This window comes from Chaetodon trifascialis, chromosome 19 (genome assembly GCF_039877785.1).
Source record: "Chaetodon trifascialis isolate fChaTrf1 chromosome 19, fChaTrf1.hap1, whole genome shotgun sequence".
Lineage (NCBI taxonomy): Eukaryota > Metazoa > Chordata > Actinopteri > Chaetodontiformes > Chaetodontidae > Chaetodon > Chaetodon trifascialis.
The window spans coordinates 23,883,961-23,911,460 of NC_092074.1; the positions used below are offsets into that span (position 1 = coordinate 23,883,961).

Genomic DNA, 27,500 nt, shown 5'->3' on the forward strand with positions numbered 1-27,500 from the left:
TTCAACTTCAACGCTAACAATGAGAAATAATAAGAAGCTGTGATGTCTGGGTGTGCTTTATTGTAGAGCTTCCAAATGACATCATCAAAGGAGTATGACATCATCAAAGGAAAAAGACATCATCAAAGGAATCTGCCTTTGATGTGTTCCAACAAATCAGAAGAAAGCATGGGTGCCATGTTTAAACGTAAACAACCTGTCTGCAGACATGAAGAAGCCCGCCCTCACTGGAAAATGAGCCAATGGGCTGTTTGACTTCTTTTATCAGAGGAAAGCTGCTGACTGCGGCATCATTTCTGCCCTGAAACTGATCCTGGATCAGTCACACGTTTCATGCTGAGGTCACGGCTGCCTTCATTTTATTTTCTGAGAGAAGCACTTAAAGTTAAAAATAATCCTTAATGAATGAAAAATGCTAAACACTAATTTATTATCTTTCACAGTCGAGTCATCCTTTTCTGTGTCCTGTTTGTTTGTCAAAGCAAAGGACGGTCTCTTTGTTGACTCATTGGACGAGACGAGACGAGACACAGGTGTGTTCATTCAGTGTCAGTTTGAGGCTCTGCTGCAAGGACTGATCACATCTTCACTGTCTTTACAGTCTGACCTCAGATCAGTCAGTTCAGAGTCACACAGCCGTGAGGTGAATGCATCGCTCTCATCGTGTGTGTGTGTGTGTGTGTGTGTGTGTGTGTGTGTGTGTGTGTGTGTGTGTGTGTGTGTGTGTGTGTGTGTGTGTGTGTGCGTGCAGAGGAAACATATTAGGGTCAATCGATAAAGAGGGAGAGCCTGGAGGACTGAAGAGAAGCAGGAATCCTCTCTGACCTCTTTCCTCTCTCACTTCTCCTCTTTTCTTCTTCTTCTTCTTCTTCTTCTCCTCCTTCTTCTTCCTCCTCTTCTTCTTCCTTGGCCCGGGACTCCTGACCCTTCGCTGAACTGTGAAATGTCAGAGGATGCTTGTCATGTCAGCAGCTTTAAATCCAGAGTGTTGGTGCAGCTGTTTCCGAAGAAGGAACGAGGCGACGTTCACTTCCTGTTTTGACCGAGCTTAAAGTCAGAGCCCTCTGGACCTCGTCCCTGGACGGCCGACTGAGGACCAGGTCTTACCATCCAAAGCCTCACTGATGCTCTTCTGGCTGAATGGGAGCAAATCCCTGCAGCCAGGTCTTGAAAGTTTTGGGAAGTCTTTCCAGGAGGGAGGAGTCTGGTGCAGCAGCAGGTTAGTCTTCACGTTCGAGTTCTTGGACAGTTCTTGGACAGTTCTTGGACAGTGGGCGTCGTTTCCGTTCATGTGAGTCCTGTTTCTGTCAGCGTGGAGACGATGTGCTGAATACGGGCTCAGATGAATGAATTCCCTGGTGAAATATGTTCAGCTTTAATGGTTTGTGATGGAAGCCGTAAATACGCCTTCAAATGAAGCGGCCATCTTGAGCTTTTGGCATTTCAATTATCCACATCAGCCTGCGCAGAACTGTCAGCTTCACTGTTTTAATGTGCTGCTTTAACAGCCTGCTCACACACACACACACGCACGCACGCACGCACGCACGCACGCACGCACACACACACTCCTCCGTCTCCTCCGTCTCTTCGTCTCCTCCCTCTCTTCGTCTCTTTGTCTCCTCCGTCTCTTCGTCTCCTCTGTCTCTTCGTCTCCTCCGTCTCCTCCGTCTCTTCGTCTCTTCGTCTCCTCCGTCTCTTCGTCTCCTCCGTCTCTTCGTCTCCTCGGTCTCTCCATCTCTCCGTCTCTTTGTCTCTTCGTCTCTTCGTCTCCTCCGTCTCTTCGTCTCCTCCGTCTCTTCGTCTCCTCCGTCTCCTCCGTCTCTTCGTCTCTTCGTCTCCTCCGTCTCTTCGTCTCCTCCGTCTCTTCGTCTCCTCGGTCTCTCCATCTCTCCGTCTCTTTGTCTCTTCGTCTCTTCGTCTCCTCCGTCTCTTCGTCTCCTCCGTCTCTTCGTCTCCTCCGTCTCTCCGTCTCTTCGTCTCTCTGTCTCCTCCGTCTCTTCGTCTCCTCCGTCTCTTCGTCTCCTCCGTCTCTCCATCTCTCCATCTCTTCGTCTCTTCGTCTCTTCGTCTCCTCCGTCTCCTCTGTCTCTTCATCTCTTCGTCTCCTCCGTCTCTTCGTCTCCTCCGTCTCCTCCGTCTCCTCTGTCTCTTTATCTCTTCGTCTCCTCCGTCTCTTCGTCTCTTCGTCTCCTCCGTCTCTTCGTCTCCTCCGTCTCCTCCGTCTCCTCCGTCTCCTCCGTCTCCTCCGTCTCCTCCGTCTCTTCATCTCCTCCGTCTCTTCGTCTCTTCGTCTCTTCGTCTCCTCCGTCTCCTCCGTCTCTTCATCTCCTCCGTCTCCTCCGTCTCTTCGTCTCTTCGTCTCTTCGTCTCCTCCGTCTCCTCCGTCTCCTCCGTCTCTTCATCTCCTCCGTCTCCTCCGTCTCTTCGTCTCGCAGCTCTTCGGTGCTTCTCGTGCTTCTCGTGCTGCTGTCAGATGTTTTGTGACTTTCCTTAAATAATGAAACAGTTTTGTTCTCTTGATGAATCGTGTTGTCTGCTGCCTCCAGACGCCCCGCTCAATATTTCATGTTGTTTTTAAAATCTAAAGAAAGTCAGCTGTGTCTGATTTCATGCCGCTTCTGTCCGTCGTCTCCGCTGAGCCTCTGACAGAAACCTGAGCTGCTGTCCTGCTGCTCACGCTCGTCACACTCTACATTTATTCACCTGAACGTCTCACTTTGTTACCGCGGGCGTTCAGTCCTTCTTCTTGCAGATGCAATTAAAAAGAGGAGCGAGGAGGCATTTCAGAAGCCGAGCGGAGCCACAGGAGGCTGCAGCACCAGCAAACACAATACATCCACCCTCAGCGCCTCCAACCACACATCCGTCTTCAAAAGCAATGAGCATCAGCTCAGGCCCAGAAACTCAGGTTTAACTAAAACTCACCATAATTAGCTTCCCCTCATGTGCTCCATCATCTCCACCACCCGAGCTTCACCTCAGCTCATCCACGCCGTCTTCAGCTAAAGACGCTCAGAGGATGACTGCTGGAGGGCTGACGATGAAGCACATAACCGTGAATGGACACTCCGCTTCAGCTTCTGTTTCCCGCCTGAATCGTTTGAAACGGTTGGAGGCGTTTCTGAGCTAAACGGCTCGGCGGCGGTGACGGAGAGCACGTCCTCGCTCGCTCCCATTTTCACTCCATTTCTTCCGGTCCAGAGGAGGTAAATCAGGCACCGTGAGGCCGTGGATGCGAGCGAGATCGATGGCCGTTTGTTGACAAAACTCATTTTCCCTCCTCCAGGTAATAAAGTACACTGTGCTCAGCTGCAGGTCTGCGCCTCGTCCACCTCCGTCCTGTGTCACTCGTTTGTCCTGACAAATGGCTGTTTGGTAGCAGACGGTCACAGTGATTGGACAAATGCATGCACGCGTGCACGCACACACGCACACACACACACACACACACACACACACACACACACTTAGCTTCAGCCTAACCTTGTCTGCTGGAGGCACCTGCTGTACCTGTGAACAGGTGCGCTCTGCTAATAAACTCAGCAGGAGCTCTGAATCTTTTATTTTTCTGTCTCTGACTTTCTTCTCTCTCTTAACTCCAACCAGAAATTCGTCAAAACAAAGCGAGAACGTGCATCAAATAAGTCAATAATCAATGATTTAGAGAACGACAGAGAGTTTAATTGAGTGTGATTGGAGCAAACGTTTCTCTACGTATGAGGCCGACATCCATCCTGCTCCTCCCGCCTCCACCTCCTCTTCATCCACGCTGAGCCGTCTGGCCTGGAGAGAAGCTTTGACTGAACGTGTGGACAGTTCGCCGGCTACGCCACATTGATCACCGCTGAAATGAAGTCTCAGGAGGAAAAGCTGTTGGATGTCTCTCTTTCTGCTCTAATTCGATTGCTGGGAAGCTCCGTGTCAGAAATGCAGTTTGACTGAGGTTGGAAAGAGGATGTCAGCCAGGATCTGAACCGTCGAAGAATAAAATCCAAGTTTCTGAGTGTGAAAGTCGCAGCATCGACACTGAAAACTGAAACATCAGCGATGAAGGAGATCTGGTGGAAAACTGAGAGCATCAGTCATCTTTGATCGTCAGCTTTAAGTTTTAAGTTTTACTTTTGACTTTCAATAAGTCTGACCGTCCATCCACCTCCACCGTCCTCCACATGAGGACTTTCCTGCTCTTTACACTCCATCACCTGACTTCCTCCTTTGCGTCTGTCATAATAAGTGAGGCCACCAGAGGTCGCTGCTTCACAATAAGCATAAACAGGTGTCATAATAACCAGCTGCCACAGACGACCTGTACGATTGTCCTTCTCGAGGACGGCTGGACAGTTTATAACAAGAAGGAAACACTCGTCCACTCAGGAGTTGACAGTGCTGTCCTGCACTGTAGGGGGCGCTGACGTGTCTGACCGCAGAGACAGCTGCATGAAGCATCATCGGGCCTGATGCATGGATGGGAGGGTGGAGCTCATCTCCTCATCCACGAACTCGAAATCCTCTCAGCAAACCGAACACAAGCCTGCTCAGTCCAGCCTCTGTTTACCTTCAGTCTGTTGTTGTTTACCTCGTCCACCCGTCTGTCCTCTCACCTGGAGCCTCACTGTCAGAGCAGGTGGACGTTCAGCGGACAGCGGTCCGCAGCACAGCTGAAGCCTCTCTGAACTCGCTCCACCGCCTGCAGACCTGCACAAAGCCGCTGAATAAAGCTGACGTCTGTCACGCTGCGTGTCGCGTTCTGTGTTTGTGCAGTCGGTTTCCTGCAGACGGCGGCGGGCTGGGAGTGATTTTTAAGCTCAGACTTTAATAAATGTGATGTGGTGTTTGGTTGCTCTCGAGTGACAGTTTCACTCCAACTGTAAAATGCTTGCATGCACAGGCAATTTTACACACACACTGCAAGATGTGTGCAAGCGTGCAGGAATGTGAGCTCCACACACACACACACACACACACACACACACACACACACACACACACACACACACACACACACACACGGACGTGGTGGAGTGTGTGAGCTGGAAAACTGGGTGTGGTGTTAAATGCGTCTCTGTCAGGTCGGAGCAGGAAGAGGAAGAGGAGGTACGAAGTCATTCACCTGAACTGAGACCAGTGATGGAGTAACCTTCACACAAACACAGTTATCTAATCCAGACATGACAGGTGGATTCAGCATATTAATATAACAAAGCTGTCAACAAAAATCCCAAAAACTACATCACAAAAGTTATTTTAAAAATCTCTCATACATCATATTTCATGTTAGCTTGTGTTCTGTCTGTAGGTTGATGCTGGATTGTCAGGAGTTTAGCCACTGTGACGTTACGTTAGCTTAAAAAACCCTGTTTGAGTATCTCAGTGTCTGTAATGTTACGTTAGCTTTGTGCCGCGTTAGCTAACAACAGACTGTTTGTAGCTTAGCCCTAGCTAGCTTATCAGCTAAGTGCTGATAGCAGTGAGCTGGTAAAACGACTGCAGCTCCATCATCCCTGTAAAATAACTAAAAATAACGGGGTATTGACCTGCATAAGTTCACTTGTTAACAAAACAAATCCATAACACTGCAGGTCAGCTGACATCTTCAATCTGGTGCGTCTGGTGGGACTTAAGGTCAGCAGTGATCGCCATCTTGAATCAATGTCAGTGAGGTTTTTCTGATGTGAAAGCTAGCTCACTACAGTTAGCCTCATCAATGCTACGTCGGCGTAGCTTCGTTAGCTCGTTCTGCTGCACTCCGCTGTTAGCTGCTTGTTCCGTTAGCTGACATTTGCAAACCAGCAGCCAAATAAATGACCAATCCTCGCCAGCAGCAGCAGTTTTCTGAGACACACAAACCGACTGCTGTCCGAGAGCGAGCCCGGCGCCAACAGCCAATTTTCAAGGTGTAACAGAAGCATAATGCGACGAATTACTGCTCCCAGGAGCCGTCCTGTAAGCAGAGCTGATGATGGCGCTTTTCAAACTGCTTCTGTTTTGAGGCTGAAGTGCCAGCGATGCAGTGAAGCAGCACATTTCTGCCTCGTCCTCCTCAACTTTCACATCCCCTCTGAACTCACGGTGAACTTCTCCTTCTCCTCGTGGCCGACGCTCACTCACTCCTCTTTCACAAAATATTGATCTTTCCTTCTCCGTGCAGCTATGAATAAATCACAAGAGAGTGACAGAGAGGCTGCTGTGGCTGCCCGACGCTGAAGGACTGAGGAGGAGGAGGAGGAGGAGGAGGAGGAGGAAGAGGAAGAGGAAGAGGAAGAGGAAGAGGAAGAGGAAGAGGAAGAGGAGGCTCTCTGCTGACTTTGAAAGCACCTGAAACACCTGACTGCCATCAGAGCTACGGTGGTGTCACATCACGGCGGTATGGATCCACAGTGTGTGTCAGCTGACTGTCTGCTGATCTGTTTGACAGGAAAAGACTCTAACAGTAAAGTCCAGACGACTTCCACATCAGATCCACATCAGATCCACATCAGATCCGCATCAGATCCACATCAGATCCGCATCAGATCCACATCAGATCCGCATCAGATCCTGTCACGTTAGGCTGAGGATGCTGCACCACATGGCCAAAAATATGTGGACATGCCTGCAGGCATATTGTTCACTTCATTTGTTGGTGGTTTGGACGGGGCCTCTCATGCTGCAGCCTGCAGTGACGTGTTCTACATTAAGATAAGATAAGATAAGATAAGATAAGATAAGATAAGATAAGATAAGATAAGATAAGATAAGGCATAACATGTCACTGCAACATGCACAAAGAAAGAAAAGGCTTTCTGAATCTGAGAGGGAGGAATTTAACTCGGCCAGCACAAATCCTGAGCTCAAACTCAGCGAACGTGGTTAAAATGATGTCAGGCGTCATCGTCCACCATCAGCAGCAGATCTGTGTCAGTAGCTTTTAAATAAAAAGCTCAACGTGTCATAATGTTTGGGTGTCCACATACTTTTGGCCCACGGTGTATTAAATTCAACTCATGTGGCATAATGTAAGGTCAGCATGTTTTCTTGATGAGTCATCAGATGTGTTTCAGGTCCTGTTAGTTCTCGTGCGTCTGAGACTCAAAGGACCAAATATGTAGAAATACACTGAATTTGTGTTTGTGTGTTTAACGGCCGAGCCGTCGTCTCATCAGGGTCGGCGGCGCCGTTCATCATCCCCTTCGCTCCATCAGCGAGGCGGATTTACGTTTGTGCTGAGTCAGCGCTTCTCCAGCCACGCCCCGCCAAATCAAATGTCATACCATCTCCTCAGGCATTAATCACACTGAGACACACACACACACACACACACACACACACACACACACACACACACACACACACACACACACACACACACACAGAAAACAAGAGGAAAGGTCAGTTGACAGGAAGTTTGGTATTCTGGAAACACAAATGTGAACGTGCACTCAGAGAGAGAGACACACACACACACACACACACACACACACACACACACACACACACACACACACACACACACACACACACACCAGGTGAAGCTTTCACAGGCCTGTTGTGTCTTGTTGCTTCTGCATTCCTGTGTGTGTGTGTGTGTGTGTGTGTGTGTGTGTGTGTGTGTGTGTGTGTGTGTGTGTGTGTGTGTGTGTGTGTGTGTGTGTGTGTGTGTGAGATCGCTTCCAGAACACACACAGAGGTTGTCAGTATTGTCTGTCCTCACTGACCCCCCAGCAGCAAACCAAAGCTCCACCATCAGGTTGTGAAGACAGACAGGAGACGTGCTGCCTGCAGTCTCACATCACAGAGTCCCTGAATGCCTCACGGTGCCTTGAACTCACCACCTCTTTCTCTGTGTTTCCTCAGTTTGTTGCTGCTGGTGACATCGTGGATGATGTCACTGATGACGTGCTGTCCATCGACAGGACACTTCCTGTCTCTGCAGGTGTGTCTTCACCTGTTTCGTGTACATTTTAAGGACTTTCTAAGATAAATTGTGCTAACGTGGATGAAGGTCCGTCTTCTGGCATGTTGACTGTGATGTGTTTTTATCATCACGACCTGCAGTGTCAAAGCAAACAGGAAACAGTGCAGAGAAAGACGAGAGAGACGACTTCAGCAGGACAACTGAGGTCTGAGGGAGTCTCTGCCAAAGAGACGCCATTAAAACAGAGACTCAGCAGACGGGACGGCGTTGCCAAAGCAGCTCTTTTAATTCAACCAACCGTTCATCAACGTTCAGAAACAGATGTGACCTTTTACGTTACACAAACGAGCAGCAGCCAATAAAACACATTACAACGAGGCCAACGTCATAAATAAAGGAAACGGGACATCGTATAAAAAAGGTGTGAAACTCTGAGGACCTCTAACATGAAGGACGTGTCCTCAGTCTTCAGCTGCAGTCGTTTAAAACAGGATTCAGTCAAACGTCCACACGGCATGAAGTCCAGAGGAGCTGAGAGGTTTTCTTTAAAAAAACTACAAACTGTTATTCAGCCCGCCCCCTTCTCTGCCTCTGATTGGCCTGACAATCAAACCCTTAACAAGCACCAAATACTGGCCAATCAGAGGCATGGGGGGAGCGTTCACAGACATTTTTCAAACTATTGGGGTTTGTAATAATGGGCTGTAGGGTCAGGGGTCAGGGGTCAGGGTTAGGGCAGCCACCCTAACACAGCCACATTTTAACATGTTAGCATGCTGACATTTGCTAATGCTAATGCTAGCTGGCGCTGTCTCGTAGGCATCGTCTCCATTTTGACATAAAAGTAAGAAATTTGATGGCTGTCGATGCAGAAGCACACAGGTGTGCTTCACACAGGACGGACGCTCTGAGGACCAGCGTTCACACAGGAAACCCATTTCTTTCTCTCTCTCTTCAGTCTGCATTCATTCTTCAGCTTCTCTTCTTTCACGCCACAGTTCGGCCGCCTTCACATGGAGGACGTTTACTTCTCGTTACTGAGCAGAAAAACACTCTGGAGAAACAAATAAGACCAAAGTCAGCAGCTGGTTTCTGTCCATGGACACACACAGGATGGACGCACTGATCAGGAAGGTTGGACATTAAGACACTGACACTGACTGAAATAAAGGTGCAGTTTGAAGTGAGCCTGTGAATCTGACATCCTGCTCATCCAGCAGTGACTTCCTGTGAACCAACACACACGACCCTGAACGCAGCCTTGAAACACAGACAGAGGCTTTGTGGGACGCTGAGCTGAGCTGCGCTCTGACAACATGACGCGTCCTCACCGGAGCAGATGTCGCTGAGCTCGCTGATTTCTTCCTGAACTCGGAGGAGGAGGAGGTCCTGCAGCATTTCCTGCTGCTGCTCCTCAGCCTCCACCCCGAGGAGCTCCAGGTGACGATCCTTCAACCTCAGCAAAGCACGGCCTGGAAGACAGACGCACGAGCGAACGTCCATTCACAAACCGGGTGTGGAGGGAAAGACTGGAGACGTGCGTTAGCTTCTCGGCTAACGCTGAACTGAATGTGAGCTGTACCTGATATATCGTGTTTGATGATGGCTCTCTGGAGCGAGCTCATGTGGGCCGGATACTGATCCTGGACCCACTCCAACACCTCCTCCACCGACCACAGAGACACTCGCTTGGACAGGCCCATCGCTCTGAAACCACGTCAGCACCACCCTGAGGACCAGAACACAGACAAACACCTGAAATACTGTTTGCATCACTGCAACACGTCAGTCAACTGATGTTCAGCTGCAACCAAGTGATTTTATCTTAAAGATCTGTAACTGATGAGCAGCTCAGGTGAAGCTGAGACGTCCCTCTGCAGCAGCTCAGGTGAAGCCGAGACGTCCCTCTGCAGCAGCTCAGGTGAAGCCGAGACGTCCCTCTGCAGCAGCTCAGGTGAAGCTGAGACGTCCCTCTGCAGCAGCTCAGGTGAAGCTGAGCTGGTCGACCCTGAAAGTGAGGAAACGTGATTTCCTCTTGATATTTGATGCTTTGGACTGAATTCCATCCCTCCTCTGGCTCAGTATCAGCCTGTTTTCCAGTGTTTGACTCAACCACGTCCTGGACTCGAGGACAAATAGCAGAGCAGGCTGAAGGATTCCTCAGTTTGATAAAACTGCAGGCTGAAGCCGAGCAGCTCCGCCTCTCTGAGGTCACTGAGCTTCTGCTGTTTTCCAGCGAAGCTGCTGCTTCGCCTCCGGGTCTTTTGACTTTCCTCCCAGACGAGTCCTCCCGGGCGCCGCTGCTAAACTGTTGATGTGACCTTTGCAGCGGGCCGGTCTACTTACTGGGTCAGAAATACAGCAATGCAATAGTCTGTGTTAATTAGGGGCGGTGCGTGATTGGCCGAGGCAGTGACGTCCCGGCGAAGCGTCTGACATACAGAGCGTGAAGACCTTTTGATTTTGATGGGAAACGTTTCTCCGTGTCCCTCAGTGTGACCTGGGCTGAAGGTGGACGGCATCATGGCCGCCTCCGCTGCACTTCCTGTAAAGCCTGTGGTGTCGTAATGAACTGAGGAATGTCAGCATGTCTCTACAAAACCTCTTTTCTACTCAAAGAGCCAGACGTGTCAGACGTGTGAACGCAAGCAGCCACGAAGCTTTGACTAAAACCGTCTGAGAGTGAGAACATGAAGACGAGGACGAGGACATGAAACACGGCAGTAAAGAGTCCTGAAGTTCAGGATCCAGCAGGGACACGGGGACAGTCAGTCTCTCGTCTCACAGACGAATATCAGAGGAAGTGGACTGAGCGGAGCTGTCCTTCAGCCTTCAGGGTGTCGCTCCCCCTCGTGCTCACGCCATAAAGTCCGTCTTCCTGGACATGAACTTCCTGTGGAGAGACGTCGCTCTGATCTGCAGCTGGTCTGCGCTCAGCGTGCGGCGGTCTGGAGTTTCCTCACAGTCAAGCATCACTCAGTCATCGAGCTTCTGTTCGCTGAGCTCAGTGTGTCATCATGTGAAAGCTTTTTACCTGCTCAGGTGTGTCCTGAAGACACCTGCGTACCTGCGCTGCAGCTGAAACAGCAGCATTTACACTGTGGTTTGGTTTGTTGTCCCATCAGGAGACAGAGGACAGAGGACAGAGCCAGGAGCTGGACAGGAGCACATCAGCAGCTGCAGGACACACACACACACACACACACACACACACACACACACACACACACACACACACACACACACACACACAGAGTTATATTCACCTCCGTTCGGGTCTCTCGCGGTTTAATGGCGTCCCTCTTCGTACCTGTTCAGTCTCTCACACCAGGCTCCGCCCACTGAGGGGGGCGCGCTCGCGTGACGCCTTCAGGTGCTGTCAGAAATCTTTGGTCCGTACAGTCTTTCCACGTTAGCAGTTGAGTCACAGACAGACTTCACTGCTTCTCTGAAACTCCTTTAAAAAGGTTTTCTTCATGTGAGCAGCAGCTTATTGATTGTTTATTATTATTATTATTATTATTATTATTATTATTATTATTATTATTATTATTATTATTATTATATCACGCTGCTCTGACAGAGTGGATTAAATTAAACGGAACATCCACAGTTGTATAAAGTGCACAGTCATGCTGATTTGTGCCATGTCACGTTTTGTCAGTAAGTCACTGACGTGGTGACGTGATGTTGACTTGATGTCAATAAGGGACATTTTCTCTTTCACAGCAGACATGTGGACGTCCTGGAGACGTCCTGGAGCTGGACAGCACAGTCGCATCATTGTTTCTTGTTGTCCACTGAACTCGTCCTGCTGTCACATGTCCTCTGTATGAACATCCTGTTTACTGACACATTCAGTAAGGCTGCAGTAACACGTCTGACGCCCAGTCAGCTGGGGGGGGGGGGGGGGGGGTCACACTAGTGGTCGCACTCTATTCAGTGCGTTACTCAACAAATCTGATGTCTACGTTAAAACATGAGCACCCACAGGAACATGTCCAATTTGGTCATGTTTGCATCTTTGTGACTAGTGTCTGAGTTTTCGAGGGCTCCCTGAAGGCATCATGTCTTTGTCTCTATCATTAAAGCTAAAAGACGGTTTGTCCCTCAGGTCAGAGTTCATTTTGACTCCAGTCTTTTCTGTCTCTGGTCGTGCTGAAGTCCAGGCCTGTCCGCTCCACTGATTGGCCGCCTGCAGCCAGCAGGGGGCGCCAGCGCGCCGCAGGTGGAGCAACCTTTCCTCACCTCCGCGCTCCTCCGACAGCTGGAGCGTGTGCGGTCACGTGACGGTGTTGAGGGTATATTTCTCCAAATGTGTCCGCGCGCTCTGCAGCACAGAGCTGCGGAGCGTCTCTGACAGAGGAAGTGTGTGTAAGTGTGTGAGCGCGTGTGTGTGCGGCGCTTGGCTTCACGCGGCTTTGACGGACACTTTGACAGCCGACGCACCGCACGAGCTCAGCCTGGACCTCCACCTTTCTGACGGAACTATGAGACACGTGCAGCTGCGGGCTTGATCGAGAAGTGACAGCTGACCAGGTGAGAGAAGTCTGACGTCACCTGTGTTCTGCTCTGTGACTGAGCGCACCTGTTTAAAGCTCACCTGGCCGTATGTCACCTGTCTTCATCAGTAAACTCTGCAGACGGTCTTTGCACGTCAGCAGCTTCGTGGCACAGACCTGACAGACAGACAGTGAGACAGACAGACGGTGAGACAGACAGACGGTGAGACAGCAGTGAGGCATGATGTCCTGCATGTTGGTCATGAGAGCGGACAGGAAACGCACTTTGAACGCATTCATGTGCAGAAAACTTGTCTTTGTGTTTCAGCGGTCATGAGTGAAGTTTCTCCTGTAATCACCCAGAAAAATGGGTTTTTTGTTTGTTTGTTTGTTTTGTTTTGTTTTTGTTTTTGTTTTTAAATGGGTTAATGTTGCGCTTGGATGACTGAGCAATGACGATGATGCGTTCAGGGGCTCCAGATAAGCCCCCGTCATATGCGTGAAGTGAGGACATAACGGACCTCAGCAGGACAAAGAGTACATCAGGCATGCAGGGACATTAAAGTGTGTTGAAATGGTTGTCCTGACTACACACACACACACACACGCACGCACACACACACACACACACACACACACACACACACACACACACACACACGCTTCCCTCTGACAGTGTGATGCTCAGCTGAGGGGAAATCTGTGGACACGACGATGTCCGATAAGATGAAGATGTCCTCTCTGCTCCTCTGCGTCTATCAGTGATGGAAAGTAACTGAGTACACTCAAGTACTCTGCTTGAGTATGCTTTTGTGGTACTTGTCCTTTACGTAGTTTAAGTATTTCCACTTCGTGTGACTTAATGCGACTTTATTCGACCGTTCAAGTCAGTCGATACTTTTCAGATGAAGATTTCAGATTAAAAAGAGAAAACAGGAGTAAAGTCCAGGAGAGTTTCTGTCCTGTGTCCTCGCCCAGAGGACAGTCTGCTCGAGGCTCCTGGTCACGTTTGTCTCTGAGCCATCAGCAAAGGGACATGTCCCCTCTTGACCTCTCACATGGTTTCATGTAAATAGCTGATTGAGGGTCAAAGAGGGAAAATGATCCAACATGTCAGAGAAAATCAGAGAGGTCCACGTCCTGCAGAGCCACGTGAGCTTCCATCGGTCAGTGCTAACTGTGATGCTTTTAGTCCAATGTGGACTTCTATGTCATGTTTACCTGCATCAGCTCTTCTTTTACACACTGTGTGTAAAAGATGAAGATCTGCTTCCTGTCAGGGGTCAGTCACTTCAGTCAGCAGGTTTGAGGTCCCTCAGCTGCTCAGCGCTGTGATGAACAGCTGATCCTGAGCGCTGAGGCCTGTTTGAGCTGTGAGGAAACGCAGAGCTGTTCTGACGAGGCTGTTCTAAATTTCACGTGGCGTTTCTATTATTTTGTCCACGGTTGCAGATGGAGGTGACTCTTTGCTTTCCCACCGTCCTCTGTTGGCTCTGACGAACAGAAAGCAGCCGAGTGTGTGATAAATAAACTGTTGTACCCCTCAGAGCTCAGTGTAATTAGAAGATAACTCACTTCATGCACACACACACACACACACACACACACACACACACACACACGCACACACACACACACACACTGTGTAAACACACACACTCGTATGCAGGGCTACGTGGAGCTTCCTGGGGTCTCCTAGCAGCCCTAATGGTTCGTGCCCAGCTCCAGTCTAAATGTCAGCCTGTCCCCTCGTCCCGCCTGCAGTGAGACAGTCCAGACTGAGCGCTTCTTAACGACTTTGTCAAACACGGATAGATCTGCCGCCGGGGCTTGTGGGAGTTTAACAGGCAGGTGCAGAGACGTCTGCTTCTGTCATGAGTCTCGTCTGTTTGCTTTGAGCTCTCCTCCTTCATTCATGTGGCGGCCATATTTGGTTGACATCATGCGTAGCGTGGGAAGCTGGGCGAGCAAACGTGCTCGGCTCAGAGTAAAGAGGCCCGTGTACGGCGGCGAGGTCATGTGACGTACCAAACCTCATCTGCCCAAACAGCAAGAAGGTTGTTTAAAGGAGCAGCTGATCGTTAATTAACTGTTAATTAGTGATGTCATCATCGATCGGAGCTCTTCATTGGCTGCTCCTGCTCACTGCGATGGACAGGACGAGGAGTTTGGACGTCCAGAAGCGCTCGCAGTGCAGTACAGTTTGTCTCGCTCTGTGGACGTCATGTTCATTCACAGTTTTGTTTTTTAATGCCCTGCTAAAAGGCGGGCGGGCGGGCGGACGTGGCGAAAACACGACGTCAGTCGGGATCAAACGCTGGTCAGAGCCTCACACCACCAGGATTTCCTTGTTTGCTTAGCTTGGACCCACGTTTGTGTTTCTGGATTTTAACCAGCAGAGTGAGGACATTTTTGGAAAGTGAGGACGTTTAGGTCACAGCTCTGTTTGGGCTCAGGCCTGGTGTTAAGGGTTAGGTTAGATTCAGGCTTAGGTTTAGGTTTAGGTTAGGATAAGGATTAGGGTTACTGTGTGTGTGTGTGTGTGCGTGCGTGCGTGCGTGCGTGCGTGCGTGCGTGCGTGCGTGCGTGCGTGCGTGCGTGCGTACAGTTTGTTTTTGAACGTCTGAATATTTCATGATGTCATAGATTCTCCACATCTCTGGAACTGGACACACTGAACGTCTCCCAGTAGGACGGTTGGGTTTAGATCTGGTTGTTGTCACATGATTCACATCGTCATCCATGAAAGGGATGAAGGTGATTGATTCACAGCGGCTCTACAGCGACGTGAAGCCAAAGCAGCCATCGTTTCTGAAGCAGCTCCGGCTGTTCGTTCTCCACCACGCTCTCTGTGTTTTCTTTGATTTGTCATCAGCGGGCCTTGATCCCATCATGTCATGTGCACCAGTGGATCATACTGTGCATCCTTTCTCTGCAGTCAGGAGGAGATGGAGAACAAGGCCATGTATCTGAGCACGTATGAGGAGAGGGAGAGCGGCTCCATGTATGAGGAGGCCTACGAAGGACACAACCTGTCCAAACTCAACCTGTGTGATGAAGGTAAGAGCTACTGCTTTTCACCCAAAACACACACACACACACACACACACACACACACACACACACACACACACACACACACACACACACGCTATGGTCATCTATGAAAGCCAGTGATGTCCAGGAGCAACATCTGCATGAGTGTGTGTGTGTGTGTGTTTTAGTGTGTGTGTGTGTGTGTGTGTGTGTGTGTGTGTGTGTGTTTTAGTGTGTGTGTGTGTGTGTGTGTGTACAGGTGCAGCTGCAGCAGATTTGACCCTGTGGTGTTCTCAGGTTTCCACTCAGAGCTCTGCAGTTTGGTGGGAAAGTCTTAAGTGGACATTAACTGGAGACTTTGTTGACGTTTTAATGGAGGGTGGACAATGGCCTCACACATCAGAAGACTGTCCTCGTCCAACTCCTCTAATCCTGGAACATTTTCACACCTCATTCAATTAGAGACAATACTCCCAACCGTGACGCGGTTTATTTCGCCGGCGTGTAGAATCGAGAGCAGAGACACAGCAGTCAGCTTTCAGTGAGAGCGTGATCCAGCCTTTCTCCACAGCCACAGGCGCAGTGTGCGCGATGAGGTCACACCCTGTGCATTATGGGTAAACAACACGGTTTATCCTGGAAGGAAGCTCAGGGTTCATAGGATCAATGTGGTCTTAATGTGGCACCACTGGCATGTCGTCGCCTGTCCACCAACATATCAGTCACAGTCTCTCTAACGACGTCATGCTTCAGTTGACCATGATGTTCACGTTCAAATGTGCACGTAGCTTAGCGCATTTAGAGCTCTTTCTGTTTGTAGCACATTTAGAGCTCTTTCTGTTTGCAGCGCATTTAGAGCTCTTTCTGTTTGCAGCGCATTTAGAGCTCTTTCTGTTTGTAGTGCATTTCTCGTTTCTAGCGGCCCCAATAGGGGCCACCACTCACCACTAGATGCCACTAAATCTTACACAGTGGTCCTTGCAGTATGAAGCTGGAGCTAGGTGGTGATTAGCCTAGCTTAGCATTGAGGTTGACAGCAGGGACGGTTCAAACATACACTGAGCAGCACTTCTGAAGTGAAAGAGCATATTTCCTGAAGTGTTGAACCGTCGTTCGTGCAGGCTGGAGGACGACTGAGGCGATTCTCCCCTGAACGTCCGACTGCTGCTTTTAGTTCTGAAGGTGTTTGTGTGATTGTGTGTCGTCGTTTTGCCTCCGTCTCATGGACACATATTTCTCATCCTCTCAGAGTCTGTTTGTTTAATTCTGGTCCAGCTTTTCTTTCGTCCCTCCAGCTCATAAACAAACAAACAAACAAACAAACAGTCCTGACCCCTCAAATGTCCCCAAACCTCTCAAACTGTTGCTTAGCAACCAGAAGGAGGCACAAAAAAACAAAAGAGCAAAGTGAAAGGAGCTGATTCTAATGTACCTGCTAACGCTAGCATGCCTGGCTAATGCTAGCATGCCTGGCTAATGCTAGCATGCCTGGCTAACGCTAGCATGCTGGCTAACGCTAGTGTGCCAGGCTCACGCTAGCATCCCTGGCTAGCGTTAGCATGCCTCTCTAAGTTGTGTCAGTAACATTGCACTTCTTAACAGTTAGCATACTGTGAGGTTACTTCGGGTCGGACACATTCTGAGTGTAGCAGCTAGCTCACTAATGCTACTAGCATGGTAGCAGCTTTATCCTGCTGTGTGTTTGATAAACTCATCGGTTATCCTCAAAGCTGTTTGTCTGGTAAACGTGAACACATTGTTTGTGGGTGATATTATGTACATTCTTCCTCGTAGGCTAACTAAATATTGCTGCTTCTTTTTATCTGTCAGCTGGTTAAGATGCAGATGTTTGACTGTAAGCTAACCTTTAGCCTCAGTCTGTTTCATATGATGAACGTGGCCTTTACACACTGAAGACTCTTTAGCTTCAAGTCAAATCAGCTGGAAACATTAACCCCAGCGTCCAACCCGTCCCTGGATTTAGCTGATATGAGCTCGCTAGCTAACAGCTGATGACTGGCTGAAACGTAGAACTTTGTCTTTGTCTTTGTCTTTGTCTTTGTCTTTGTCTCCTTCTGCAGTAAAACACAAAGCTTAACCAGACGAGTCGTTTATATGGTTTAAATAACACTTTATGTTGTGTATTCATGGGATATCGTTAGAGTAGCTCTTGTTGCTGATCCAGATGTGGAACGTCAGTCAGTGCTGAAGTGACCACACACACGTTCACTTCTTCCTCATTGTTGAGGATCATTTCTTACAAACGAGGCACGTCTTCATCACATTCCTGTTCATGACTGATGACGTGACTCCTTCAAAATCTCTTCATCCTCTTGACCTGAAGGGAATGTTCCCTCAGCATCAGCAGCATAATCCCTGCCTCCTGCCAAGTGAACACACACACACACACACACACACACACACACACACACACACACACACACACACACACACAAGAAAAACACTTCATTATACACAACAGCGCTGTGTCAGTTTTATCAAGACTGATTCTCAAACATCTGTTTGAGGGGGAGTGTTAACACTGAATTATAGTAAAACTCCTCAGTGTGTGTGTGTGTGTGTGTGTGTGTGTGCGGTTTATTCTGCTGTATGTAATTGTGTGTATCATGCAGTCTCTCCACCTGTGTCCTCCTGCTCCGTCCTAATCCTGTGCTCTCCGTCAGGTTCTGGGAAGCGTCGCAGGAAGCAGGATCAGTGCTGCAGCCACCTGAACTCCCTCTCAGCCATCAAGTACGCCATCGTCTCCCTCTACGTCCTGGTTCTTCTCACCATCCTGGGACTCTGCCTGGCAGGTAGGACGTGGATTCAGTCAGTGCTTTCAGCGCTCAGCATCTCGTGACTGGATTCAAGTGAAAAGCGGCTGGCTGCCTGAAGGGACAGGAAGTGGAGCTGTGCTCGTGATGACGCTGGGTTTGCTGATTGGATTTTACAGTTTCGTCGTGCTTCGAGGCGTTCAGTCCTTACCTCTTCCTCAGTGGTCCCTCCGTCAGTGTTACATCTCACAGTTGTGACTCACCTTCTCTGAATGTGTGCAGTTCTGCAGCAGAGCTTTGAGGAAATAGTTGATGCAGATGTTCAGTGTATTCATTACACACTCAATAACAGCTGGACTGAGCAGACCTGCTGCATCAGAGGCTGAACGTCTGTCTCCTTGTTGTCTTTGTGTTCTGACACGTCGGCCAGTTCAGACTGCTGAAAAGCATCGTCATATATACGACTTTTCAAATGATTCCTGACTTTTATTGTCCAGGATATGTGGTCACAGTGCGTACCGCTCGACTGAACGTTTAAGCTGAGGAGAAGTGTCCGTTCATGACCTTTCAGGCGTCACTTCTCAGTGATTGACACGATAAAATGTGGACGTTTGGACTCGAGCTGCTGTCTTTATCACTCAGTCTGCAGCAGAGTCTACTGAGTTCACAGTGCTCCTCCTGGTCCACCTGGAAACCCTGTGTGTGTGTGTGTGTGTGTGTGTGTGTGTGTGTGTGTGTGTGTGTGTGTGTGTGTGTGTGTGTGCGTGCGTGCGTGCGTGCGTGCGTGCGTGCGTGCGTGCGTGTGTGTGCGTGTGTGTGTTCATATTATGAGAGGAGAGGAAGATGAAGAGCAGCTGATGAAGAGCAGAGAAATGAAGGAGGACAGAGTTAGACAGAGAAGTGTCTGCTGGCTTCAGACCAGCCTCATCCTGAGGGATCAGCTGCTCTCACTAATCCTAATTTCATTTCAAGACCTCCTCTCCTGCTAACCCCCCCGTAACAACACGGCTGCTGCCATTAAAAGCCTGTGTGTGTCTGTGTGTGTGTGCCTGTGTGTGCGCCTGTGCGTGTGTGTGTGCGTGTGTGTGTCGTTGGTCCACCTCGTCGTCGTCGTCACAGAGGAATTTGCTTTATTGAAGGCTTTTAGATGAAGTTGTTTTAGAGAAGCAATGAAAGCGGGCTTTTCGGCCGGCCCCTCTTAAATTAAACGCCGGCCATCCGAAAGCTAAGTGGCTCCAGCGTCGCTGCGCGGGAGGCCCCTCGCCACACACACATTCCTGCGCAGTGAGCGCACACACAAACACGCCGTCGGCTGCCAGGTTTTCCGATGTGAGCGGCTTCAGCTCCACGTTTGCTTTCTGTTTGGATCCTCGTCTTCTTTGTGTGTTTTCCAGCTCCTTCGTTGCGTCCTTGGCCTCCTCGCGGCTCCTTGGCTCGCCCGGCGTCTCCTGTGCATTCAGACACGTCCATATTTCTCTGCGAGCAGCATCGCGGAGCCTCGTCTTTGGCTGAAAACCTGATGAGAACATATAGCATATTTCTGTGTCAGCACTTCTGATCCTAATGTTGGTTTTGGACACGTTCAGTTGGAATGACAGGACGAAAGACGCTGCGTTATCAGTCCATTATTTGTCCAAGCTTGTCTCCACACAGGCAGGACAGCTCTGACAGGTCCAATCAGAGAGGCCGGTCCATTCAAAGGTCACGGGTTCAGTTCCCATCGTGGTCTCTTTCTCAGCTGCTGAAATGTCCCTGAGCCACAACCCAGACTTTTATCATCTCAGAGGCGCCTGCTGGAGACGCTTTTGTCTTTGGAGTCACTTGTTATGGCTGACAGAGTTCAAGAGGACTTTGTGAGGAGACGAGCTTTTTCTTTTCAGCTTTAAAGCTGCTCTGACAGACTTGACTTCCCAGAAGCCCCGTGGGCCGACCCGAGTGGACAGCTTTGCTCCAGATCCCAGAGCAGAGGTCTTTCTGTGGACCTCTCATGAGCCTGAAGCTGGTTAGGCGTCTAATTTACCTGCTGAGGACAGGTGAGATGGAGGGTTAGGCGCTGAAGCTGTGAATGTCTGCAGGAACACCAACACGATTGGCTGTCTCTCTGTCAGAGGACGTTTGGGAGTCTTTGTCTCAGTCTGTAGGACCGATGGTGCAGAGGTTTAACCACCGTTCTTTGTTCCATCACGCCGAGCAGGACTGTAAAGCTTTGTCAGATCTTCTCCAAGAGAAGCTGAATTATTGCGTTCTTTAAACTCATTTCATGTCGACATCACACTGAACGTCAGCTCATTTCTGACACCTGAACAGCTGTCCAGGTGAGCATCTCGTCATGAAGCTGAACAGCTGAGCGTGAAGCTGACGCTGACATGGAAGCCACTGGTCTGCTGGTCCACACGGCGTTCAGCTCCGGCTGAGCTGCAGGAAAACACTCCTCCTGCAGCCTGCAGTCAGCGGTCCATGCTGCAGTTTGGAGGACGTTTCTCCTCTAAAGGGAAACCAGATGCAGAGTTTAAAGTGCCGCGCGTCTTTCGACTCGCCGTAAACATGAATGCCAAAAGACTCGGAGCGTAAAGTCTCTGCAGGACGTTCCTCAGCTCTGTCAGATGTTTCTGTGAGTGCATCCAAACAATTAGCAGAGCTCAGTGTGCAGATAGGACGACTGTCTGTGGAGGGACGGTGAGAGACGCTGCTCTGCTGTGTTTTCACACATGACCAGCAGAGACGTAGATGTTTACACTTCCTGTTGGCTGATGAAGTCACCTGCTTCGTCACGTTCATGTGGAGGGTTCACACACTCAGCTGGAGGATTGTGACCTGGTGGTTGTCTTCGTTAAAGAAGCACGCTGGATGGTTTCCTCTCACTTCACGTCAGCTCACAGACGTCCTGACGGACCCTGTCTCTGTGGAGGACTGGCATGTTTTTGGTTTCATTTTGGCCAGACGCTGCTACAAATACCTCGTGCAACATCTGGAGCCAGTTCTCAGAAGGTTGTGTAAAACACCCAACAAACACATCTAACAGCCATCGCGGGCCCTTATATGGCCTCTCAGACTGAGCTGGACTCACGCTGTCTCCCGCTGTCTCCCGCTGTCTCACGCTGTCTCACGCTGTCTGGGTGTTCAGGACGGAGCTTTCAGCTGGATTTACGATGGAGAGCTGGTGGCCTGTCAATCATGTCGATATGTTTTGGTCATGTGAGTAAAACTCATTAACGTCCACCTGTTGTCAGTCTTTACAGACTCCTGCGGGGTTTTACAGGTATGGGGGGGCTCTGTTTACAGGCTCGCCTCCCCCACATGCTCAGCTCTCGACCCTCAGCTCGGCCTGCCGCCTCTCAGCTCGTACTGTAGGTGCACTGACTCATGTTTTCCAGTCGGTGCAAACATGCCGCTCACAGGTTGGCGTGGCTCTGCTCTTTTCCTCAGCCATTTAATTGCTGGAAAACATGATGGCGGTTTGTTATTCTTCTGTTCAGCCCTGAAACGTTTGGCCTGACTCTGTGTCCTCCAGTGATATGTAACAGGCGTGTTATTGCCAGGCAGAGCGGGCGGCGGGCTGAGCCGCTCGGGGTCGCTCTCCTCTGTCGGTCTGTTCATGCATATGATCATAATCACCTTTGTGTTTTCCATCAACGTCTCCTGCTGCAGAAAAATTCAGTTTGGCTCTAATGGCAGCAGTTTAATCACAGTTCACAGCTGTGACCAGAAAAATGAGGCAGAAAAATGCAGGAATGAGAATTTAACCCTGAAATGAGCCTCACTTTGTCTGATGTCTCGTTCTTTGTGTGCTGTCTTCACCACGTTCAGCTGATCCTGTAGATATCTGTGCTTCAGCTCTGGGAGATGTTTTCAGCTCCTCTAAGAAACCTCGAACTGTCAGTTCATGGACACGCCTGACCATTAGACAGACAATGAGCGGCTAGACCAGACCTTAGACTCTGAAAACAATCAGCACTCGAGCTGCTGAGGACAAGACGTCTCTCGTCTCTCGTCTCCGTCTGTCTGTGTTTGACGCTTCGCCTGCTGGGAGGTCAGACCTCCACCCAGAGCCAGAAGACACACGTTAGAACACACACACACACACATGTTCTGTGTGCAGAGACGGGATCAGTGTGTGCAAACACACACTCATGAACACACACACACACACACACACACACACGCTGAGACACGTGTGTCACATGTTCAGACAGTCTCAGGGCCCCAAAAAAGACAACAAAAGACTGCTCTGAAGAGAGTCTGGAGAGGGTCCAGAGTCCCCAGGGGGACACATCATAAGAGGAGGGCACACACACACACACACACACACACACACACACACACACACACACACACACACACAGAGAAAAGTCAGTCCTTCATTCTTCAACAAGAGAAGTCCTGAAGTGTTCAGGCTCATTCAGTCAGAGTCAAACACAAGTCATTAACATGTCAAGACTAATTGGACCAGTCCTGTCTGCCTGTCTGTCTGTCTGTCTGCCTGCCTGCCTGCCTGCCTGCCTGCCTGCCTGTCTGTCTGTCTGTCTGTCTGTCTGTCTGTCTGTCTGTCTGTCTGTCTGTCTGTCTGTCTGTCTGTCTGTCTGTCAGCTGATTGTACATTAACTAACTCATATTGCTGCTTTCTCAGCTCAGAGGACACTCATGTAAAAACATGACACGGTCAGTCTGTCCATGTGACTCTGAGGACATAATGAATGTGTCCAAAACTCTGATTTGTGACTAAATAAACTCATGAACTGAACGGCATCCCCATCAGCCTCGTGTGGTTAGTGCTAATTAGCGAGTATTAGCATGCTAATATGCTACAATAAGGTGACATTATAACATTATACCTGCTAAACGTCAGACTGTTAGCATCGTCACTGTGAGCGTGCTAACGTTAGCATGTAGCTTGTCAAAGTACAGCCTCTCAGAGCCGCTAGCATGACTGTAGACTGGTTCTGTTCATACTGTACACAGTGTACACAGTACTGCATGTACATGTACTGCATGAGATACTGTGTTCTGTGTACTTCACACAGCAAAAGTTTTGTCTCAGACAGAGTGAACGCTTCATCACAGCAGCTGACTCAGGGTCAGTTCCAAGAGGAGAGTAAGTTGTAAACATTCACACACTCGGTTCAGGTTGAAGCCAGATCAGGTGAAGAGGTCCTTTAAAGCGGAGCGCCGCGGCGTGTCGACGAGTCGGCGCAGATAGAAGCAGCAGCTCCATTAACAGACAGAACGTTAAAGCTGCAGGGAGCCGGCGGCAACAGCAGGCGCCAAATCACTCCTCTGAAGGTCTCTGCTCTGTTTTATGAGCAGGCTAATGAAGTAACTACAGATTACACACACACACACACATGCTCGCTGACGTCCAGAGGAAGTTGCAGTGTGCTGCAGGCTGAGAGGCCGCTCGTCTCCAGCCGTCCTCGGTGGGACCAGAGGACTCGAACAAAGAGCCAGAACGACCTCAGAGCGTCGTCTTCAAAGTCTGAAGACGTTCTGATGGACAGAAGAATCCAAAAATCTGCTGCCTGTGGCTCAGTGATGACAGTCAAACGCTCACAGCCGGCTGAGGCGAAAGACGCCGTCCAGCGGCAGGAGACGTGATTGACAGACAAACGTTGAGCTCTGATGAAGGCGTTCAACACGTTTCCTCCTCTTAAATCATTTGTCAAGTAACAGCAGTGAATCCTCTGTTGCTCTTCTTCTTTGCTGCATTTTGCTGGTTCGTTGCTGCTTTTCAGGCCTCGTTATCTCCACCTGTTGATCAGTTAAAACACAGAATATTTGTCCTTTACATCAACAGAACACATCCCACAGGAGCCTGATGGGTCCAGGCCTGGACCTGGTTCTACAAACGCACTTAGAAAACGCTTAACTTCCTTTTCTTGTTTCTGTGAGTTCCTCAACTCTGCACGTTTCTTACAAACTTTTCAACACGGCAAACCGCTGCCGTAAAGCGTCACCTGGGCTGGAAACAGACCGTCAGGTCCATCAGTTAGGAGTCAGATCTCAGTTTTTGTTAGTAAATTCAACTTAAATCAACCAATTAAACGAAACGTTTCAGAAACAAAGAAATGAAAAATGTTTGGGAGCAGAACGACTTTAAGGGCATTTATTCATCTGAGAGGAGGGAGGGGCTCAGAAGTGGATGACCCCCCAGCATCTCACACACACACACACACACACACACACACACACACACACACACACACACACACACACACACACACACACACACAGCCTCGCAGCAGCAGTCCAGCTTTGATGTGAGCCACATCAGACCTGGTCCAGGCTTAGGAATCAAACACACCCCGCCGCCGCCGCCAACGCCGTCACTTCATTTGGACATTCCTGCAGCTGAACTCCACACACGTCCTCCCCCAGAGACAGTCCTCAGAGCGTTGAGACGCTGTCCTTTAATCCTTAAAGTGTCCAGACAAACAGTCGCAGGTCTCTGTCTGTCTGGGAGTTCCCAGTTTGAACACCTCAGCTGGTTTTCATGAGACCTTCAGCAGCTCTGACGAGAACGTGTTGACTCTGTGGATCAGCCGTGATGTGGGGGTGTGTGGCCACAGCTGCAGAGCCGGGCTGTGTGTGAGTGTCCGTGACCAGCCGTGAACCCCTGACAGACGTGTGGGGGGGGGTCGCCTTCAGCCGTGTGAGCGTGGGGTCGTGACCTCCGGGCAGAATAACTGAGACAGACCCACGTTTGTCTGCCGACGTGTTCGAGATGATTCGACACGCTAAAATTAGACCACGTCTCCCATGAATCCTCTGTTGTTCTGCCGCCCTGAACTTTGTCCTGCATGACGTCGCTGGTCGTAAACATGCAGAGCGTCACATGAAGACGTGAGAGGAAGGTCATCCTCACACTGATGAAGGTGTCTCATCTGCTGTCTTCCTGTGTGTTGTTGTTTGTGTGGCTGTGTGTTGTTGTTTGTGTCGCTATGTGTTGTTGTTTGTGTTGTGTGTGTCTGGCTTGCTGTGTGTGTGTCGTCATGTGGTGTGTGTGGTGTGGTTGTGTTGTGTGTGTGTCGTCGTGTGGTGTGTGTGGTGTGGTTGTGTTGTGTGTGTGTGTCGTCATGTTGTGTGTGTGGTGTGGTTGTGTTGTGTGTGTGTCGTCGTGTGGTGTGTGTGGTGTGGTTGTGTTGTGTGTGTGTCGTCGTGTGGTGTGTGTGGTGTGGTTGTGTTGTGTGTGTATTGTCGTGTGGTGTGTGTGGTGTGGTTGTGTTGTGTGTGTGTCGTCGTGTGGTGTGTGTGGTGTGGTTGTGTTCCTGTGATTGGCTGCAGAGGCGTCCCCTCCAGCTGTTTGACAGGACGAGCAGGAAGCACAAACACTGATGAAGACGTTTCTTCTTTGAAAGTGTGTGTCTCAGCGTCTCGCTCACAGTTTGCTGTTCTGGTGCTTTTTTCTGCTCTTCCTCTGATTGGCTGCTGCAGGTTTAATCTTCGTCTCACACATCTTCGTTTCATCTTGAAGCCAGTTGGTGGTAACTGAGCTCCGCTCCGGATATGAGTCCAAACTTTTCTTCTCATCCATTTCAAATTGCCTCTCGGCTGCTTTTGATGCGACGTCACGCGAAGCGGGTCGTCCCTTCTGGACTTTAAGATCGTGAAATTTCATTCTCGTTCTCTGCTGGAAGACGTTCAGGTCTGCAGTCCACAGAAAGGCTCTTTCTTCTTCGCTTCCTTCCCTCCTTCCTGCCGCTGGCGTGGCCTCAGTGCGATGGGCTGCTGGTCGGTTTCCGTCTGGGTGAAGGTGGCTGGTATCGCTCTGTGTGTCTCACTTTCACACAAACACATGAAGCACAGTGTGACAGATGAGTGTTATTGCCATTGGAGGGACATGAGACGGACGCTGAACGCACACACAGATGTTCAGACACACATGGTAAACTGTCTATTTTTACCTGAGAAGCAGCTGTTTTCATGCTCTCTGTCTCGTCGTCCTTCCAGGTCAGATCACTTCCACCTCTGGCCGCTCCATTAGAAACCTGCGCTCACTGAGGTTTGTGTTGTAGAGTTACGCGGTCTGCCAGCGTTGACGTCTTTCACAGAGCGATGGACGGCGGTCCAGACCCCTGTCCCGGAGGACGTACATTCATATCGGACACGTAACGCTCAGCTGACGTCCTGTGACAACGTTCACAAGTCAAACAGCGGACGAGTGGAACAGACTATACAGACAGCAGACCTGACGAAGAGGACAAAGAGGACAAATGTCTGTCTGTCTGTCCACCAGCGGCACTGAGCTGTTCACCACACTGACAGAGAATATTCACGTGTTTCCATTCAGTCTTTTCAGTTCAATGCTTTCTAGCAGGTTGTTTGCAGGTGATGTCAGGTGGCTCCGTTGTTACCTGCACAGGTGTCGACATTTTGCCTCTTTACGTTTGCTCAGATCGATCAAACCGAGAAAGCAGGAGGAGCTTTTGTTGAGTACCAAATGTTGTTCTGAGGGTTCGAGCTTGTGGTCTCAACGATTGATGATGTTTCTTGATTTCAAGGAATCACAAGCCGAAACGTTTGGAACAAGCAACTTAATAAACATGTTAGCATGTTAATAAACATGTTAGCATGTTGATCAACATGTTAGCATGTTAATAAACATGTTAGGATGTTGATAAACATGTTAGGATGTTAATAAACATGTTAGCATGTTAATAAACATGTTAGGATGTTGATAAACATGTTAGGATGTTGATCAACATGTTGGGATGTTAATAAACATGTTAGGATGTTAATAAACATGTTGTTAAAGGCTGTTAATCAGCGTGTTATAATTAGCCTCTCAGGGAGGAGCAGGACCACCTTTCAGCCTCGATCGGACTCAGACTTCTGGCAGAGTCTTTGCACCTGATCCCTGCGTTCCTTCTGAAGGGTTGTTCCAGGTCCTCCGGAGCAGACTCAACACAGCAGAAGTGTTTATTCTGGCTTTTCATTGTTTCTGTGTTTAGCCTGGATAACTGGAAGGGGGGGGGGCCGGTCGAGGCTCTGAAGCGTATCACAAATATATCAGCCATGTCTGCCTTCATGGAGGTCCAGTGATGACGGAGCTGTGAGCAAATCACATCTTTGCCCACTTCGACTTCTGCATCGAGGTGTTTTCAGTGGTGGATGATGGATCAGTGCACTGAAATCAAAGTAATCACGTTTACGTTCCCTCACTCATCTGATCACAGCGAGGTCGAGGTTTGCGTTGAAGAGTTTTCCTTTGAGTCTCCAGACAAAGAACGGCCTCTTTCCAAACCACGTTAGCAAACAGCACCGCTCACAGTCCGTCGGTGTGGTCTGCAGGTCCGT

The 27,500-nt window shown here is 49.6% G+C and overlaps 1 protein-coding gene and 1 long non-coding RNA gene across 2 annotated transcripts in view; one reads left to right on the plus strand and one right to left on the minus strand.

Annotated features, from left to right (window-relative positions):
* Positions 1-8,838: 8,838 nt before the first annotated feature.
* On the minus strand, positions 8,839-9,599 carry LOC139347320 (uncharacterized). The gene is made up of 3 exons (XR_011603320.1): positions 9,480-9,599; positions 9,229-9,369; positions 8,839-8,951 (listed from the first exon to the last, which is right to left on the minus strand). It is a non-coding gene; the product is annotated as an uncharacterized lncRNA (long non-coding RNA).
* Positions 9,600-12,271: 2,672 nt separating this feature from the next.
* The window catches only part of scara5 (scavenger receptor class A, member 5 (putative)), a 45,029-nt gene continuing 29,800 nt past the window's right edge, over positions 12,272-27,500 (plus strand). The window contains exons 1-3 of the mRNA XM_070987422.1: positions 12,272-12,436; positions 15,338-15,459; positions 18,120-18,248. Of these exons, the coding sequence (XP_070843523.1) occupies positions 15,348-15,459; positions 18,120-18,248 (241 nt within the window). The 5' untranslated portion in view covers positions 12,272-12,436; positions 15,338-15,347. The remainder of the gene's footprint in view (positions 12,437-15,337; positions 15,460-18,119; positions 18,249-27,500) is intronic.